The sequence below is a fragment of the Phascolarctos cinereus genome, unplaced genomic scaffold (genome assembly GCF_003287225.1).
Source record: "Phascolarctos cinereus isolate Bilbo 61053 unplaced genomic scaffold, phaCin_HiC Scaffold_726;HRSCAF=1367, whole genome shotgun sequence".
Lineage (NCBI taxonomy): Eukaryota > Metazoa > Chordata > Mammalia > Diprotodontia > Phascolarctidae > Phascolarctos > Phascolarctos cinereus.
The window spans coordinates 424545453-424561904 of NW_027556098.1; the positions used below are offsets into that span (position 1 = coordinate 424545453).

Genomic DNA, 16452 nt, shown 5'->3' on the forward strand with positions numbered 1-16452 from the left:
CCTGCTTGTCCTCCTCCAGGGCAGCTCTAGCCCAGGCAGCCCCATTATAAGGGCTCCTGGCCCAGGCCCCTGCCAATGAGGGGCTGCCTTCCACCTCCGCCCTTATCGCAGGCCCAGACCCCGAGGCTCCACTGAAGCTAAATCGGGCTCCTCAGCTGTCATCAGCCCCAGCCCGGCCTGAGCCCCACCAGACAGCTGGGCCTTCCCTGCCAGGGCAGCGAGGGGGGCGGTTGGGCCTTCCCACCTGTCCCAGGGCCATTTTTGGCTTTTTCGAGAGGTCCCTTGGACAAGCTGGAGGCCCAAGAATAGAAACCCCTGAGTGTGCACCAACTGAGCTGGGGGTGGGGGCAGACACACCCAGGGAATGGACAGAGATAGGCAGGGATGTATGTGCAGGGAACAGACAACAGGAGAGAGGCCAAGGGGGCAGAGGCCTCCTCCCAGCTGTCTACCTCCAGCAGCTCCCAGTCCCTAGGGAGGTCCCACCCTGCACCTCGGATCCCCCACCTGTTTCTCCTCCTGAGCAGGCCCAACTTTGGACTCCTCGGTGGGTCACACCCCCCACGGTTCCTTGTCCCTCACGTCCTGCTGCTTCTTTCCTGTCTGCCACAAACCTGGACCACTCCAGTAGCCCCCTTAGAGGGCTGCCCGCTGTCCTCCAAATTGTCCTTGGTACTAAAGCTCCCTGGGCCTGGCACTGCTGCTTATACATGCAATTGTAGTCAGATCAGGGCATTCCCCAGCGCTCCCGTTCCCTCCACCTGCAAGGACCATGACCCTCAGCCCTCCAATAGCACTTGAACGGTTTTTTAATGCGCTTGTCAGAGACACAGAATGTGGGTGCAGTTGTAATCAATACCATAATGGTGGACTTCAAAGGCTGGCCAAGCACTGGCATCCGTTAGCTCTCACCAGCCCTGTGAGGTGGGGGCTAAGTTTATCCCCATTTTACAGATGAGGAAAGTCAGTCTCCAGGTGAAATAACTTGCCGGGGGCACACAGCCCCCACAGGGCCCTAGGAAGTCCAGCCCTGTGGCCCCTGCGCCTCAGATCTGAGCAGAAGCTGGCTGCCTCCCTGCCCAGTACATGGCAGGAGGCTGCCCACACAGGCCCTGGGGCGACTGCTTCCCACGTGGAGGCCCCAGGCTGTGAGCCCTGCATACAGGCCCTTGGTACCCAGCACAGGGCTGGGGATGTAGCTGCTGGATCAATGGAACCTGACTGCTGAGGAAGGGAGGAGGGGAGCAGAGGGCAGCGAGCAGAGGGGAGGGCTGGGCTGGGGACACAGGAGAGGCACTAATCTAGCTGAAGCACTTGGAGCCTGGAGGGGAGTGGGGGGAGATAAGGCTCCCAGGTGCAGCCTGGCCCCAGGAGCTCCAGCCTGCTGCCAGGTTTATTAAGGAAGTGGCTGCGGGGGCAGCAGCTGAGGAGCATTCCCGGCTCCCCTGCAGCCCCTTCCTCATTTGTCCTTCCCCCCCCCCCGGGAGGCCTTCAACAGGCACCCCTGACACTCTCCAGAGACACTGAAAGCCGGACAGACAGAAGCTAGGGCAGGGAGGGCAGAGATACGGGGAAGGCAGACACCCCGGGACTGGGGCTGCTAGGAGAGGCAGGAAATGTAGGGAGGGGACAGCAGCAATGTGACAGGGAGAGGTAGTCGCCTCTGGGCAGGGGGCCTAGGCTGTGGGAGTCCCTCAGGACCTGCTGTCAGGGGAAGGGGCGCTCAGGCCGGCTGCAGCCAGCTGCCCGCTGCTTCCACCTCTTTGGTTACCACCAGGAGCACCTCACACGGACCCTCGGCCAGGGCAGCTGAGAGGAAGTCCCTGGGGGAGAAGGGGAGTGTGGCAGGCGCCTCGGGCTAGGCAGGTTTCTGGGCCCTCCCGAGCCCTGCTTGGGTCCCACCGGCCCAGCCCCATGAGCCTCCGCCCCTCCAGTGCGGCCATGAGCCCTCCCTCTGGCAGCCGTTGACCGCCGGGCCCCTCACCTGAGCTCGGCCTCGCCCCCCAGGGCCATGGGCTCCCGAAGCTTCGAGTCCAAGTTGTAGTAAACATTGCCCACCTGGCGTAGGGCCACCCAGTGACGTCGCTGCAGGGGAAGGGACAGTAGGCCCAGGGAGACAGGGGAGGGCAGGTTCAGGATGAAGCCTAGGACCTGGGGCAAGGCCAGCTGGGCCAAGGGCCTGGGGAACACGGCAGGGAGGGGGCTCAGCCGGGCGCGGCCCGTTGGGACACCCCTCCCTCCTCGTCCTCCCCCTCCCTCTTTGCTCCCCCCTCCCTCCTCCTCCTCCTCGCCCTTCCCTCCCCTCCCTCCTAGTCCTCCCCCCCCCCCCCCCCCCCCCCCCCCCCCCCCGCCCAGCTGAGGCTCTCACCGCCGCCGATCCCACCACACGGAAGCCAGCCCCAGGCCCTGAAGGGCAGCCATGATGACGTTCACGTCGTAGTTCCCCGTGCCCAGGAGGCTTCGATGAGGGTTCAGGCGGGAACCGGGGGCCAACCTGGAGGGGGAGGCAGGGAGGGCCCAGATGGAAAGTCTCCTCGGGTCCCCGGGGGACTCCCAGGTGGGGAATCTGCTCAGTCCTGCGCCCCCACGGCCAGGAGCCCCCCAAGAGATGGGAACGGCAGAGTCAGAAGGAAGAACCTGTCCCCCTCCAGGCCCTTCTCCTCTCCTCCCCCACTTAGAGACAGTGAGCACCAGAAGAGGGAGAGGAGGCGCCCCGAATGGGGAAGACTCCTCGTGAGCCGCCCCCGACCCCCCAGGCTCGGCCACCCCTCCTTTCCTTTGGTCTTTGTATCAGCCCCTGGCCCAGAGACACGGCCTTGCACACAGCAGGAGCATAATGAATGTTTGTTTTGTTGAATGGACCAGTGGAGCCTGGCGACACAAGGTTCCTTTGGCGTCCCTAGATCCCAGCCAGACCCTTCCTGGCCTTCTCTGCTCTGCGCATCGTCGCTCCCTCTCCCCAAGCCTCAGCACTTCACGCATGGATGGCCGCCTGCAATGGCTGCTGGGGGATCTGCCTGCCCGGGGCTCTCCCTTGTCCAGTCTATCCTCCATTCAGCTCCCAAAGGGATTTTCCTAAAGCTCAATTCCGACTAGCTAACTCCCTTCTAACTAAATCACCTCCAGTCGCTTCCTATGGCCTCCAGATTCAAGTACAAAACTCTGCGCTCGTCATTCAAAGCCCTGCGTGGCCCGGCTGCCTCCCACCTTTGCAGCCCCACTGCTCTTCTGTCCAGGGACCCCGGCCTTCTCGGCTCCTGCCCCTCTCTCTGGCCGTCCCCCAGGCCGGGGGCGGGGCTCTCTCCCCCACCCCACCCCCGCACACACTACTGAATCCCCCCATAGGATGCCTTCCCCAGCCCCCCTTAATTCTTAATTAGCTATTTATTCTGCATACAGAGTGTTTGAAGTATGTCTACGGTGGTCTCCACCAGATCGGGAGCTACCTGAGGGGAGGGCCCGGTTTTTGCCTCTTTGTAACCTGGACCTGCTGCCTCTGCCCTGGGGGTGGTGAGGCTCACCGGAGAGTGAACATACATTGCCCTTCCACAGACTCATCAAGTCGGCTGTTCCTCTCGCAGCTGGCCCTGATCCCTGCCTGCTCTCCTGGGCTCCCACCTTAACCCCCACCCACGACATCGGGGAAGCTCAGACCCTGACCTCCAGCGGGCTGAAGCTAGGGCCGAGAGGGCCCTCCTCGGAGGTCATCAGGCCTGGCCCTCATTTACAGAGGCAAGTTCAGTGAATCTCAGAGTGTCCTCCTGCCCCATCTAGGGCCCTGGGGCCTGGCTCATGCTAGGCTCTGCCCTCATTCTTTCATTCTCAAGAACCTGCTATAGCTTCTTAGGTTCCTCGGAAGGGAGCTCGACCTCCTTAGCAGGGCATTCAAGACCAGCCTCTCTCACCTTCCTCGTTTGCCAGGTTAGTGACTACAGCGCGCGCCCCCCCCCATTCTCTGTCGCTAAGCCTCAGTTTCTCCATCTGTAAAATGAGAAGACTGGCTGGCTCTAAGGGCCTTCTCTGGGCCTCTAAGAAGGCTGCAGGACGTGCGGCCCCTTGCTCCCCTCCTCTGGGCCTTCACTGTCCCAGGGAAGGGATCACTCGTTCAGCCTTTCAAAAGGGGAAGCAGGCCCAAAGACGACCTCGAGGCTCGGCCCGGGCTCCTGTCCACTGCTGACCCCCTCAGGCCCTCGAAGCTGCGTCCCAGGAGAAGGCCCGTGGGCATGGGCTTGCCCACGCGTGCCCGCAGCCGCAGGGGGTCGGGGTGGGGGCGTCACCTCTTGCAGATCTCATCGGCCGCCTCCTGGCTAAAGAGCCGCTGCTGCAGAACGTTGTTGAGTGCGTGCACCGCGCACAGCTCCAGGCGCTGCCGCTCGTGATACACGGGCACGGGGGGCTCGGCCCCGGGGGGCGGCGCGCCCCCCTCCTCCGGGGGTCCCGGAGGCCCCGGGCTCCCCGACATCCAGGGTCCTGCGCACACACGGGAGAGACACACGAGCCACACTCAGGGGCTCGAGGGGACGTCGAGGCAGAGATGCCGAGGTGGGGGATTTCAGAGAAAGATAGAAATGGCGGGCCAGGGACTGAGACTCAGAGATGGGGGGCTCAGAGATGCAGAGATGGGAGGCAGAGACAGGGAGTGTAGACACAGGGGAACCCAGAGACAGATGGAGAGGGGTTCAGAGACACAGAGAGACTTAGATTTGGGGTGCAGAGAAGGGAGCCCAGAGACAGAGTGACGGAGGGTTCAGAGACAGGTAGACTCAGGGATGGGGAGGCAGGGACACAGAGACTCAGATCTGGGGTGCAGACAGGGGAGCCCAGAGACAGAAGAGGGTTCAGATAGACTTAGATTTGGGGTGCAGAGATGGGAGCCCAGAAACAGAGGGGGGTTCAGAGGCATATAGGGAGATTCAGGGGTGGGGAAGCAGGGACAGAGAGACTGGGATTTGAGGGGCAGAGACAGGGGGTGCAGAGAGAGACTCAGAGATGTAGGGCTGAGAGACAGAAGACAGGGAGCCCGGAGACAGAGAGACGGGGGACGGGGCGGGAGTTCAGAGACAGAGGTAGACTCAGAGATGGGGGAGGGGCAGAGACGGGGGGAGGGGGCCCCTAGAGACAGAGACACGGGGGCCCAGAGACAGAGAGTCTGCCAAGAGACGCCGCACTGACCAAGGACCTGAGTCAAGCGCGGGGACGCGGACTGACGCTTAGAGATCCCGCCCCGCCCCGCCCCGCCCCAAGCCGTGCCAATGGGGAAACTGAGGATCAGGCAGGGCCTGAACCCCGGCTGGGCCCCTCCCTCTCGTCGAGTCGCTTGGCAACAAGCCCCACCCCCGCCCCCTCACCGGACCCTGTGGGACTCGTTCTTCCCAGAGCTCCCCGCGCCAAGGCTGACCTTCCCAGAAATCCTCACGCCTCCTTCGGAACCCTTTCCCAGAAGCCCCCGCGGTCTCCTGCGGGACGCTTTCCCAGAAGCCCCTCGGCCTACAAAGGGACTCGCCTTCCCAGAACCTTTCGCGGCGGGCTCACAGGTCCAGACGGCCTGGCGGAGGCGCGCATGGGCCTGGCCTTCCCAGAAGCCCTCGCGACTGACGCCAGACTCATCTTCCCAGGAGGCCACGGGGCTGCCTCAGGCCCGCACTTCGCAGAAGCGTCCTCAGACCGGCCTAAAATGGCCTTCCCATAATCCCTCGGGAAGCAGAAGCACGGAGTAGGGAAACCGAGGCACAGAGTTGAAACAAATATATAGTGGGGAAACAAGAACAATATGAGGAAATTGAGCCACAGAGCCTGGGGGGGAAGACAAGAGTGGGGAAACTGAGGTAGAGAATGGCCCAACAGGCAGGCTGTGGGGTCTGGGAGGGACCAGTAGCACAGCCAAGTTCAAGTAGAGCAGAGCCTTGAATGCCACCCCCACACAACAATATTCGAGCCATGTGGAGCTGGTGGTCTGCTGAAACCCCCAAAGTGTTCTCAGACAAACCTGGGCCCCCCATCTTGTGCTGGTGACCCCCAATACCTAAGGGTCAGATGGGGGCTCAGGAGGTGACCCCAAACCTGGGGCCCTCCACCCCCATGGTGCCACACAGTACTGGGGGGGGTAGGCTGTCAGGGAGGGGGCACTAGTGACCTGGGCGCTGAGCACAGGCTTCTTTCTTGGCCCCTTATGCCTAGCACTGAGTCGGGGTCTCCTCTCCTCCCCTCTGGCTCCCAGCATAAGACCCAAAGTCACTGAGGAAACCAGGGATTTCCATTGCAGTAAAGACACCCCAAACTTTATTGGCTGATAAGGCTGGCATGAGAAAGGGGAAACTGAGGCACAGTCTGGGACCAGGCAAGGGGCAGCCTTCCTTCCGGGATGCCTTCTCCTCAGCACAGCTGGATCCCAGGCTTTGGGGCACTGCGGCTGCCACAGGCTACAGACAGACAGACAGACAGACAGGCTGCCTTTCACAGCCTCCCCCTCTCTTCCAATCCCACCTGTGACCCTCAGTAGCTGTGAGCAAGTCATTTCCCTCTGGTCTGCCTCAGTTTCTTCATCCGTCAGGCAAAGGGCTTTGTTTAGATGGCCTTGAAGGCCTTTTCTGCTCTAAATCGATGATCTGAGGATCACAGAGATGTCTCTGCCATCTCTGACTGTCCTGAGAATCTCTGTCCCCATTCCCTTTCTCTTTATGCGGTGATTTCAATTCAACACAAATTGATTAAGTGCCTTCTGTATGCATGTCTCTAAGGAGGCATACTGGAGAGAGGTGCAGGCCCTTTGCTGGGCACCCAGGGGGCACAGAGGGAGGGGAGGCCCAGGCCTCGCGCTGGGCACCAAGGGGGCATGGAGGGAGAAGCCTGGGTCTGATACTGGGCACAAAGCTGGGGAGAAGCACAGGGCAAACAGACTCAGAGAAGTGAGAAGCAAAATCCCCCAGACTGTATAGGGCAGGCATGGGCTTTGAATTTGGCTCCTGGGATTTTCAATCCTTCCCTTTTCTCTGTGCCATGATCTCACCCAGGTCTCACCTGGAAGCTCACTGAGACTCAGGAGCCATCTGACTCATCTGTGACTTCCCAAAGCCTTAGCTGGGCTCACAGTAGGCACTTAATAATTGCATGCTGAGTTCCACCAAGGCAAGGGCCCCATAAGGAAGACTGAGCCAGAGTATGGCAGATGTCCTAGACTCAGAAAGTCATTCATTAGGGGTATCAAACCATGGCTGATACTGCCTGGTATCTGAGAAACCAGAGATAGTGGAGCTGTCCAGGACTTCAGGAACATACAGTAAGACAGAAGGAACGAGGACAGCCAGGGGACAGACACGTCAAGACTAGGTGTGCCATTGCCATCAGGAGAAGAGGAGGCAGTGGGGCCTGGGCAAGGGCTGAGGCTCAGGGGCTTCGGAGCTGGGAGCTGGGGGTTGAGGCTTACCCAGGAGGCTGCCCCAGAAGGTGGTTAGGGTGGCAGAGCCGGTAACTGCCCCGGGCTCCGCTGGGTTTTCCCGCTGGGTCCGGACACAGAAGCTCTGGCCACTGGGGCCTGGAGGTCCCCTCAACTCCACATCTATCACATGCCGATCAACTAGGCTGGGATCAGAGGGTTGGGGTCATGGGTTGGGGATGGGAATGATGCCCTGCCAGGGCTCCCCTCACCCTCTGGCCCCAATCCCAGCTCACCTGAGGTCAGAGACCAGGACTCCAACCACGCCATCAAAGCCTAGGCTTGGGGCAGCCAGAGCAGCAGCTGCCATGGTGTTAGAGTTGCGGGGGGCAAAGGGGCAGAGCCCCCGAATGGGCCCCTCATAAAGCACAGTTCGGGGACCCTCCTGGGGCGCCCTGCCCAGTGGCCCCTCCAGCCGGAAGCCATCAGGGTGCGTTGCTATCGTTATACGAAGACTCTAGAGGGGTCACAGGTTATGGCTGTGAATTTCTTGTCACGTCCCAGCCCTCACCAGTTCAGCCACTGCATGCCCTTCCTTACCTGTAGCCCCTCTGAGGCATCCAGCCGGCATATGTCCTCAGCTCCCCACAAGGCTCCCCGAGCCACAAACACTGAATGGCCCGACTTCCTTGAGGACTCTAGCAGCTGCTGCTCTGTGTCCCTGTCAGCGAGGGCTGAGGGGGACCCCACCTGGAAAGACAGGAGAGCAGGAGCCTGACTGGAAAGGCTCTCTGGGGGTGCAGGGCCCCAAGAAAGGGAGAGCTATCTAGAATCAGGCTTAGAGCATCAGAGCTGGGAGGCACCTTGTAATACAGAATGTAGGGTTTTGGAGTGGGGAGTGTCCTTAGAATGTAGAACAGAATGGCAGAGCTCATTGAGACTTTAGAACAGAGAGTGTCGGGTCTGAGAAGGGACTTTGGAACACAGAATATAGACTGTCTCAGACAGGAGGGGCCTTAGAACATGGAATGACAGAGCCAGGAGGGACAGTAAAGCAGAATATTAGCTTAGTGGAGGTGGGTGTGGTGGGACCTTAATGCACAGGACAGAATGTCAGAGCTGGAAGGGGCCTTGAAGCAGAATAGGAGAGCTTGGCAGGGGAGAGGGGCTGTTATCAGTACACGGGACACAGAATTTCATATTTGTGAGAGCCTTTACAACAGAATAGTAAAGCTGGGAGGGTCCTGGGAACCATCATCATTCCAATCTCCCGTTGGCAGACAGAGGGCTGGGGTGGGGGAGAGACTTGCCCAGGGTGGCAAGGGGAAGCCTCACCAAGAGGTCAGCGTGGCTCAGGATCTGGGCCCCCAAATCATGGATGATCTTGGGATGAGCAACTTCCACCACCAGATCTGGACTCCTATAGGGAGGATGGGAAGGAGAAGGGGGTAAGGGGACAAGCATTTATTAAGTGCCTCCATGTGCTTAGCGCTGTGCTAAATGCTTTACAGGGCCCCTGTAAGGTAGGTCATTGGCGAGGAGGCCCTGAGAAACCTTAGCTTCTCCTGGCCCAGTGGGTGGTGGATTGATGGGTGTGCTCCCCAAGACTCTCAAATGGAGGATCTCCCACCAGGACAGCAAGGCTGGAGGTCACTGACCTATCACCCAGGGCACTGAGGTCATGGAGCCTCAGGGCAGGGGGCAGGGTGCTTTGCAGTCTCCTGGGGTCCCGATTCCAGACAAAGACGAGCTCCAGGCCATGCTGGGCCCCCTCGGCCAGCAATCTAGCAGCCAAGGCCTGACCTGTAGAGATGGGAGAGAGACACCTGGCCAGGTCAGGGAGCGGGAGAGGCCTGGGCTAGGGCTGACAGGCAGCATGTGGACACCCTACTCACCAAGGCGCCCATAGCCCAGCAGGCCAACCTTCTTCAGGTTCTGATCCTCTGCCATCTTTGGTGCTCCTGAAGCCCTCCTACCAGGCTGACACTGTCCAGTGCTGAGCTTTGGACAGGTGACCTTTGGACCTGGTGCTTGCTGCCCCAACAGGGCCCCTGGCTGGAGAGAAGGGGAGGGCAGATCCCTGAACCCTCCTGAGAAAGGACTCTTCCCAAATTCAGCAGGGTGGTGTCTCTCCCTCTCTCATCAGCCAGGATTTGGGTTGGAAGTGTCTCAAAGGCTGTCTCTCAGCATATACATTAATAACCCACAGCCAACTTCTCCTTCCCTGGGGGTGCTAAGCCCCTTCCGCCTCCTTATTGCAACCAAAGCCTTTGCAACCTTCTCCCTCCCCCTTGCAGGCCCAGCCAGGTTGCCATGGAAACCTCACCCCATTTGGGGGAGGGCGGGTTGGTAGTCAGACACAGGGATGGGTGCTCAGCCTGTCTCTTGCAGGCTCTGGGTCTCTCTCATCCGACCCTTTGTCCTGGCTTCTCCCTTTTCTCCTTCTTTCCACTAAGGGGCTGTCCCTGCCTCGGTCTGCGTCCCTGACTCCTGTGCACGTCTCTGTGATCTCCTTTTTAGGCGAGGTTGTGTCTCTGCCATACCTCCTCCCCACCTCCAGCCTGCTGGGCTAGGGTTCCATCTCTGGCTGCCCAGCAAATATCCTTCCCTAGCCTGCCCCCTTCCCTCACCCTTCTGCTGCCCACCGGTGTCCTCAGGGAAGTGCCCAGGCACGGAGCAGCCGCATCCTTCCTAGATATATCTGTGGGGTGGGGAAAGCCCTAGCCCCCTCCTGAGGCACAGGCTAGAGGGGATGCTGAGTTGATCTTGCTCTGTCCCCAGCCTTTCCCCCATCCATCTGCAGTGAGGGCAGTGACTTCTGACCTTTGTCCTTCCCCCAGGACACTGATGGGGACAGCTAGGGAAGGGAGGGCCCAGCCTGCGCTGTCCCAGACTCCCTGCATCTTGGGTCTCAGAGAAGGCTCACAGTCTGGGGCCCAGGAAAGCCCCGTGCACTCTGTGGGCTCCCCCCTGCTTCTCTCCTCTCCTGTGCCCAGGATGGAGACGGCAGAGGCTGCGGCAGCCGAGGTTCCCCCCTCCCATCCCCAGCCCCTCCTCCCCAACCACCTGGTGTCTGCTGCAGTGTTACCATGGCAACAGGGATTGGCATGGGGAGAGAGGGAGAGAGAGAGAGCCCAGTGACACACACACAGGGAGGGAAAGAGCGATGCAAATGGGAAGGAATAGAGAGATCCAGGGCTGGGGAGAGCCTCCCCTTCCATTCAGAGCCTTACAGAGAGACGCTCTGGTTTTACAGTGGGGGAACACCACCATAGGTAGCAAGAGATGAAAAACACAGAAACAGATGAGAGAGACAAAAAGTTTGAGAAGAAGGAGTCTGGGGAAGAGGCAAGGCATTATTAGACCTGAGGGAGGCTGTGTCCTGGAGGCTGGGGAGGCCATGGGCAGAGCTGTAGGGAGCCAGGTGGTGGCTCTTCTCTAATCTGGGATCTTTTATGGGCCCCTCCTCCTGTGGGCTGGGGGGTGGGAGGGAAGGAAGGCCATCAGGGTTAAGGTCTCCCGCCCACCTACCCAAGAGTGCTAAGACTGAGTGGCTCAAACTGTCTTGTGTCTCTTGCCTCTCTCATCCGATGGTTTTGGGCCCTGGGTATCTCTGCTGTATGCCTTCGGTGGTCCCTCTGACTTTGCCTGGGGTGGTGGTGGGGTCTCTTTCAGTGACTGTCCCTCATGGCATCTTTTAAAGTTTTACAGTGTCACCATCTCACCCTCCCTCATCAGACAATCCAAGGTTGGACATCCGTCACTCAGTGACTGCTGGTGTGGCTCTCAATGTGAGGCTGTGTCACCGTCTCAGGAGACTGAATCTGGACCTAGGGCCTCCAAGGGTATGGCTGTGCCCATGGCTCAGTGCACGCCTGGGCTTCTGTGTGTGTGTGTGTGTGACCACATTTCTTCCTATTCCCATCTCTACCTGTCTCTGATTCCATCTGGACCTTCCCTGCTGGGTCACCTGTACTTGTCCCTATGAATCTGGGGGGAGAAGTAGGGGATGGATGAAGAGATGCTGCTGCCAGGCCAGTCTTTTGTCCCCCCTCAGCCTGATGCCTACGTCCTTCTTGGTCCCCTCTTGTGCTTTCTTTTGGCATCTGGGAGCCTCTCCTCAGCTGCCTTTGGGTGTCTCCATGTTTCCACAGCCCTGGGTCTCCCTTCCCTCCCTCTTGGTTCCTTGGTTCCTTTCCTCCCTCCTCTTATCCCTCGCTGCCCAGCGATGAGGGGCACCAGGGATCTCCATTTGGGATTCCTCCCTTTATCTCACTGCTCCTATCCTCCCATTTCTTCCTCTTCTAGCCCTCCTGCTGTTGTGCACACACACCCTCCTCCATCTCTGTCCCCACCTTTTGTCTGCATTCTTGCAGCTGCCTTTCTGACCCTCACCTGCTGCCTCACTCCTTTTCTCTCCTTTCCTGCACAGATACTTGACTGTATGGCTTTTGGTCTTCTCATAGCTCTGCCCCCTTCTTCCCAATACTGCCCACATTGATGCTTTCTCCCCCTCCCTATGAAGAAGAAATGCAGAGACACCGACAGTCTTGGAGAGACATGGAGCAAAAGAAAGTCACACACACATACACACACACACAGAGGAGAGAGATAGGTTGGGTCAGAGAGCCAGTGTGGCAGAATCAGGCACTCTCCACAGGAATCCCAGGCCTGCCATGGATGTCCCGGGGGAAGGGGGGAAGGGCTTTGGGTTGATCTCTGACCCCTGAGGACCTGATTTCCTCCTCCACAAAATAGAGGGGTTCAATGATCTCTAAGGGCCCTTCCAGCTGCTACTCTGATTCCAAGGTATGGATGGATGGATCCTTTGGCACTCCACCAATGTTCTTTTACCAGGAACCCCAAAGGAGTCACACATGCACACACACACACAGCCACACTCAAAAGACCTCCCCCTTTCTCTTCCTTCAAACCTTTATTTAAGCTCTGCTCTCAAGTAGCAGAATAGACACTGTGCTGGGGTCAGGAGCAGGAAGGGACCTTCAGGTTCATCTGCTCTGAGGCTTTCACTTTGCAGTTGAGGAAACAAAGGCACATAGAAGGACAGGGACAGGCTCAAGGTCATACAGGTAGGAAATGGTGTGTAGACAACAGACCCAATCTGTCTCTTCTCTCTGAGCCTCAGCCTCTTCAGCTTAAAATGAAAGGGTTGGTCTCAAAGAATTCTTCTATCTTTAGCATTCTCTGATACTGTGTTAGGGGGTGGGGATGGGGGGCCCCAAGCCCATCCTCATCCCAGTAATTGTGAGAGATGACCTCACTAATCATCTTCTGTGTTTGAGGCCTGGGGAAGGAGAGGTCTGATGTAGCTTTCTCTCTCTCTCTCTCTCTCTCTCTCTCTCTCTCTCTCTCACTCTCTCACTCTCATGAATTTTGCATTTCTCTCTATTTTTCATGACAAAAAAATTTTTTTACTTTTTCTTTTCTTTTTTTTAAAGTAATTACAGAGCAGGGTAGTCATCGACACACACCTCCCTTCGGTATCAAAAAAGTCTATGGAGCAGGTTTGGGGAAGGGAAGGATTTTGGTGGTCGGGGGCAGGGGACTGGGGCTCCCCCCTCCCTCCAGCCAATGGGCAAGGTGGGGCTAGGCCAGGGCTTGGAGCTTAGCATGTGGTAGGGACCAGGCCAGGGATAGGAGGAGCTCAGATGATTCCGTCTGTCTCTTCGGTTTGGAGGGAGGGAGGGGAGAGAAGGGAAGGCATCAAACTGCAAAAATGAACCATAAAAGGGGGTTGTTGGGGGATGGGGTGGGGGGAGAGGGCCCCTCAAAAAAGCTCTCCCCTTGAAGGTTGGCAGGGCATGGGGATGGTGGATTGGGGGAGGTGGGGAGGGTGAGGAAAGACCTGGAAGGATTTGGCAACCTCTTCCAAACCCCACATCCCCTGGTGCTATAGAGAGGGTGGGGGCAGCTACGTAGAATCCCCAACAAGGTCCAGTCCCGACGTTGCTACCATCCCCTTCTCTCCCACAACACTCCCATCCCCACCAGGGCTTCCCACTCTGGGGGAGTCAGGGATGCAAACCAGGAATCAAAGGGTCAGGGTGCCCCCTTCTCCCCCTTCCCTGCAGGGCGTTGGGAGGGTTTCACGTCCCAGAGGACAGGGGTGGGGGTGGGTGAAGGGTCCAAGGGTCCAAGATCACGCCTTCCCCCCTCAACGGGGAGATTGGGGGCGTCTGCGTCCCCAGCCGTGTTTCCCCCCACCCCACCCCGACGACGTCCCCTCCACACCAGGGAGCGGCCCCTGGGTACCCCAGGGCCTTAGATCTGTGTCTCTTGCACATTCTCCTTGGAGCTGCTCTTGAAGAGCAAAGGTTCGTGGATGGAGTTGAGCCCGGGGGGCCCCTTGCCCCCGCAGCCCCCGCCACCCGGGTTGCTGCTGTAATGGGCCTTGAAGGCTGCTGCCACATAGTGGTGGTGGTTGAGATGGTCACGCTCCAGGGCGGGCAGGGCCAAGTGGCTGTCCCCGCCCGCCCACGCCGGCCGCGGCGGCGGCCGCAGCCACGGACACGGCGGAGGCGGCGGGCAGCTCGTCCTCCACGTTGATGATCTCCACGGTTCGGGTGGGGCCGTGGTGCTTGTGGAGCTGGTGCTGCTTGCGAAGCTTGTAGAAGGCGACCAGCATGACGGCGGCCATGAAGGTGATGGCCACGAAGCAGCCGATGATGATCTTGGTGGTCTTCATGACGTCGTCCAGGTCTTTGAGAGTGTTCTCGGTCACGTCCGTGATGGGGACCGTGAAGGCCTTCTCTGTGGGGCGGGAGGACCTCGGGGCGGGCGCCGTGGTGGAGGACGAGGCGGGCCCTCCCGCCTCGCCGGGGCCTCGCGGCCCGCCCCAGCCGCCGTCCGTTGTGGGCCCGGGAGGTTCCTTCTCTGTCCCTCGGGGCAGGAGGATCTCGTCGCCAGACTGGGTCTCCAGCGTCTCCACGGTCACCGTGGTGAAGTACGTGTAGCCTCCCCCGCTGGAGCCCCCGGGCCCGCCGGGCCCCCCCGCCCCCACGGGGTCCACCGCCGAGACGTTGAGGGTGGCGGAAGCCGTGGTGTTGCCGGCCGAGTTCGTCACCATGCACGTGTACTGGCCGGTGTCCTGGACCGTGACGTTGGTGAAGTTGAGGGTCCCGTCGTGCAGGACCGAGATGCGGACCCGGTACGAGCCGTGGGTCATCAGGGTCCCGTTGGGAGTCAGCCAGTTGACGGAGGTCATGGAGGTGCCCGTGCGGCACTTGAGCTCGGCCGCCATGCCCTCGGTGACGTTGAGGTCCGTCGGCGGCTCCACGATGACCGGGGCGTAGCACGTGAAGTGCGACTGGTCCAACTCGCCGATGTAGCGGCCCTTGAGGCCGGCGGGCGCGTGGCAGCGCGCGCAGCACGTGGTGTTGCTGGGCACCGTCTCCTTGAGCCACCAGCTGAGCCACAGCACGTCGCAATTGCAGTGCCACGGGTTGTGGTTGAGGTGCACGCGCTCCAGCCGGTGCAGGGGCGTGAAGAGGTCGTGGGGCAGGGACATCAGGTTGTTGTGGGACAGGTTGAGCTCCTCCAGGGACTTGAGGTCGTCGAAGGCGTTGCGCTCGATGGTGCCCACCTGGGCGTGCATCAGCCAGAGCTTGCGCAGGCTGGTGAGGCCCTGGAAGGAGCCCGGCCGGATCAGGTCCAGCCGGTTGCCGGACAGCTCGAGCTCCTCCAGCCGCACCAGCGCCGTCAGGTTGGGGATGTCCTTCAGGTTGCACATGCCCAGGTTGAGGTAGCGCAGGTTGACCAGCCCCTCAAAGGCGGCCTCCGAGATGTACTCCAGCCGCTTGAGCTCCCCCAGGTCCAGCCGCCGCAGCGACGGCACCCGGTTGAAGGCGTACGAGGGGATGCTCTCGATGGGATTGTTCCGCAGCCACAGCTCGCGCAGCTTGGACAGGTACTCGAAGGCCTGCGTGGGCACCGTGGTCAGCCGGTTGTCAAACAGCTCCAGGGTGTTGAGGCTGGGCAGGCCGTTGAAGGCGCCCACCTCGATCTTCCTCACCAGATTCTTGCTCAGCTGAAGGATCTCCAGGTGACGCAGGTGTTTAAAGGTATCAGTCCGGATCACCTGGAGAGGAAGGGTTGGAAAGCCAGTTAGGACGTGCTCTCCCCTGGGGCCCTGGCTGCGTTCCTCACTGCCTCCCTCGGGGAGCCTTCCCTGGGATGCTCCCAGCTCCCTCGCCTGATCTCACAGCGTTCCTGACCGACCTTGCGCATCTCCTGATCTACATGGCCCGGGACTGCCTAGGGATGGGTGCAAAGAGCACAGGACCCAGCTCTGCCACTTACTACTGATACCAGCTGGACATCTCAGTTTCCTCAATAGAACAAGCATGCGCTAGATGGTTTCTAGGGCCCCTTCCAGCTGGGAATCCCCGGCTTCTCCGGGCGGATCACAGGATTATAGGCACAGAAGGCGCCTTGGTAGCGAGTGTCTTATTTAACAGAAGAAAGGAAGGTGGAGGAAGGTGAAGAGACTGGCTCAAGGGCGTCTGGGCATTCAGAGCTAGCATCTGATCCTGAGCATCTGCCTCCAGGCCCCCGAGCTCTTCCCAAGATGCCTCCGAGGGCCTGGACGTGCCTGGACCTTTGGGTTGTCCCCAAGGAGCAAGCGCAGGGCCCAGCACACAATGGGTGCTTATGCAGTGTTTGTTGGAGGAATTGATGGGTGAATGGCAGAGAGCTGACTTTCCAGTGGAGCAAGGTGTTTGCAAAGCACTTTGTGTCCAGATCTCAGGTGATGCAAGACTTCTTCCCATTTTACAGATGATGACACTGAGGCTTAGTGACTTGCCCAAGGTCATACTGCCAACAAGTGATGAGGTAGGAGTGACAGCCCCCGCCCCTACCACACAAATATCAGATGGCTAGTTCTCAGGGTGGGGGTCACTTGTGGTACAGCTAGGAGGTCCTGAGCCATGAATATGGCTCACCATCTGTAATTCACTCAACCTCTTGAAACATCCATCACTTTGCTCATCTCTAAAATGGGGATGATGGCATGTCACTTCCTTCCCTCAATGCAGCTGTTGATCAAGTGGGGCTCACGT

The 16452-nt window shown here is 59.6% G+C and overlaps 3 protein-coding genes across 4 annotated transcripts in view; all 3 read right to left on the minus strand.

Annotated features, from left to right (window-relative positions):
• Positions 1-791: 791 nt before the first annotated feature.
• JOSD2 (Josephin domain containing 2) lies at positions 792-5566 on the minus strand. Of its 2 annotated transcripts, none has more exons than XM_078146437.1 (5): positions 5399-5566; positions 4278-4470; positions 2369-2494; positions 1985-2179; positions 792-1823 (listed from the first exon to the last, which is right to left on the minus strand). In XM_078146437.1, the coding sequence occupies exons 2-5, from the start codon at positions 4460-4462 to the stop codon at positions 1724-1726; spliced, it is 606 nt and encodes a 201-aa protein (XP_078002563.1). In that variant the 5' UTR covers positions 4463-4470; positions 5399-5566; the 3' UTR covers positions 792-1723. The 2 variants fall into 2 exon arrangements, with proteins under 2 accessions (XP_078002563.1, XP_078002564.1); XM_078146438.1 differs by lacking the exon at positions 5399-5566 and adding an exon at positions 5173-5276.
• Positions 5567-6250: 684 nt separating this feature from the next.
• ASPDH (aspartate dehydrogenase domain containing) lies at positions 6251-9464 on the minus strand. The gene is made up of 7 exons (XM_020971964.2): positions 9268-9464; positions 9031-9175; positions 8708-8792; positions 7973-8122; positions 7669-7889; positions 7424-7578; positions 6251-6419 (listed from the first exon to the last, which is right to left on the minus strand). Exons 1-7 carry the CDS (start codon positions 9320-9322, stop codon positions 6373-6375), a joined length of 858 nt encoding a protein of 285 aa, XP_020827623.1. The 5' UTR covers positions 9323-9464; the 3' UTR covers positions 6251-6372.
• A 4096-nt stretch (positions 9465-13560) lies between these two features.
• Positions 13561-16452, minus strand: part of LRRC4B (leucine rich repeat containing 4B) — a 32677-nt gene continuing 29785 nt past the window's right edge. The window contains 2 exon segments of the mRNA XM_020971959.2: positions 13561-13865; positions 13867-15470. Coding sequence (XP_020827618.1) covers positions 13655-13865; positions 13867-15470 — 1815 coding nt within the window. The 3' untranslated portion in view covers positions 13561-13654.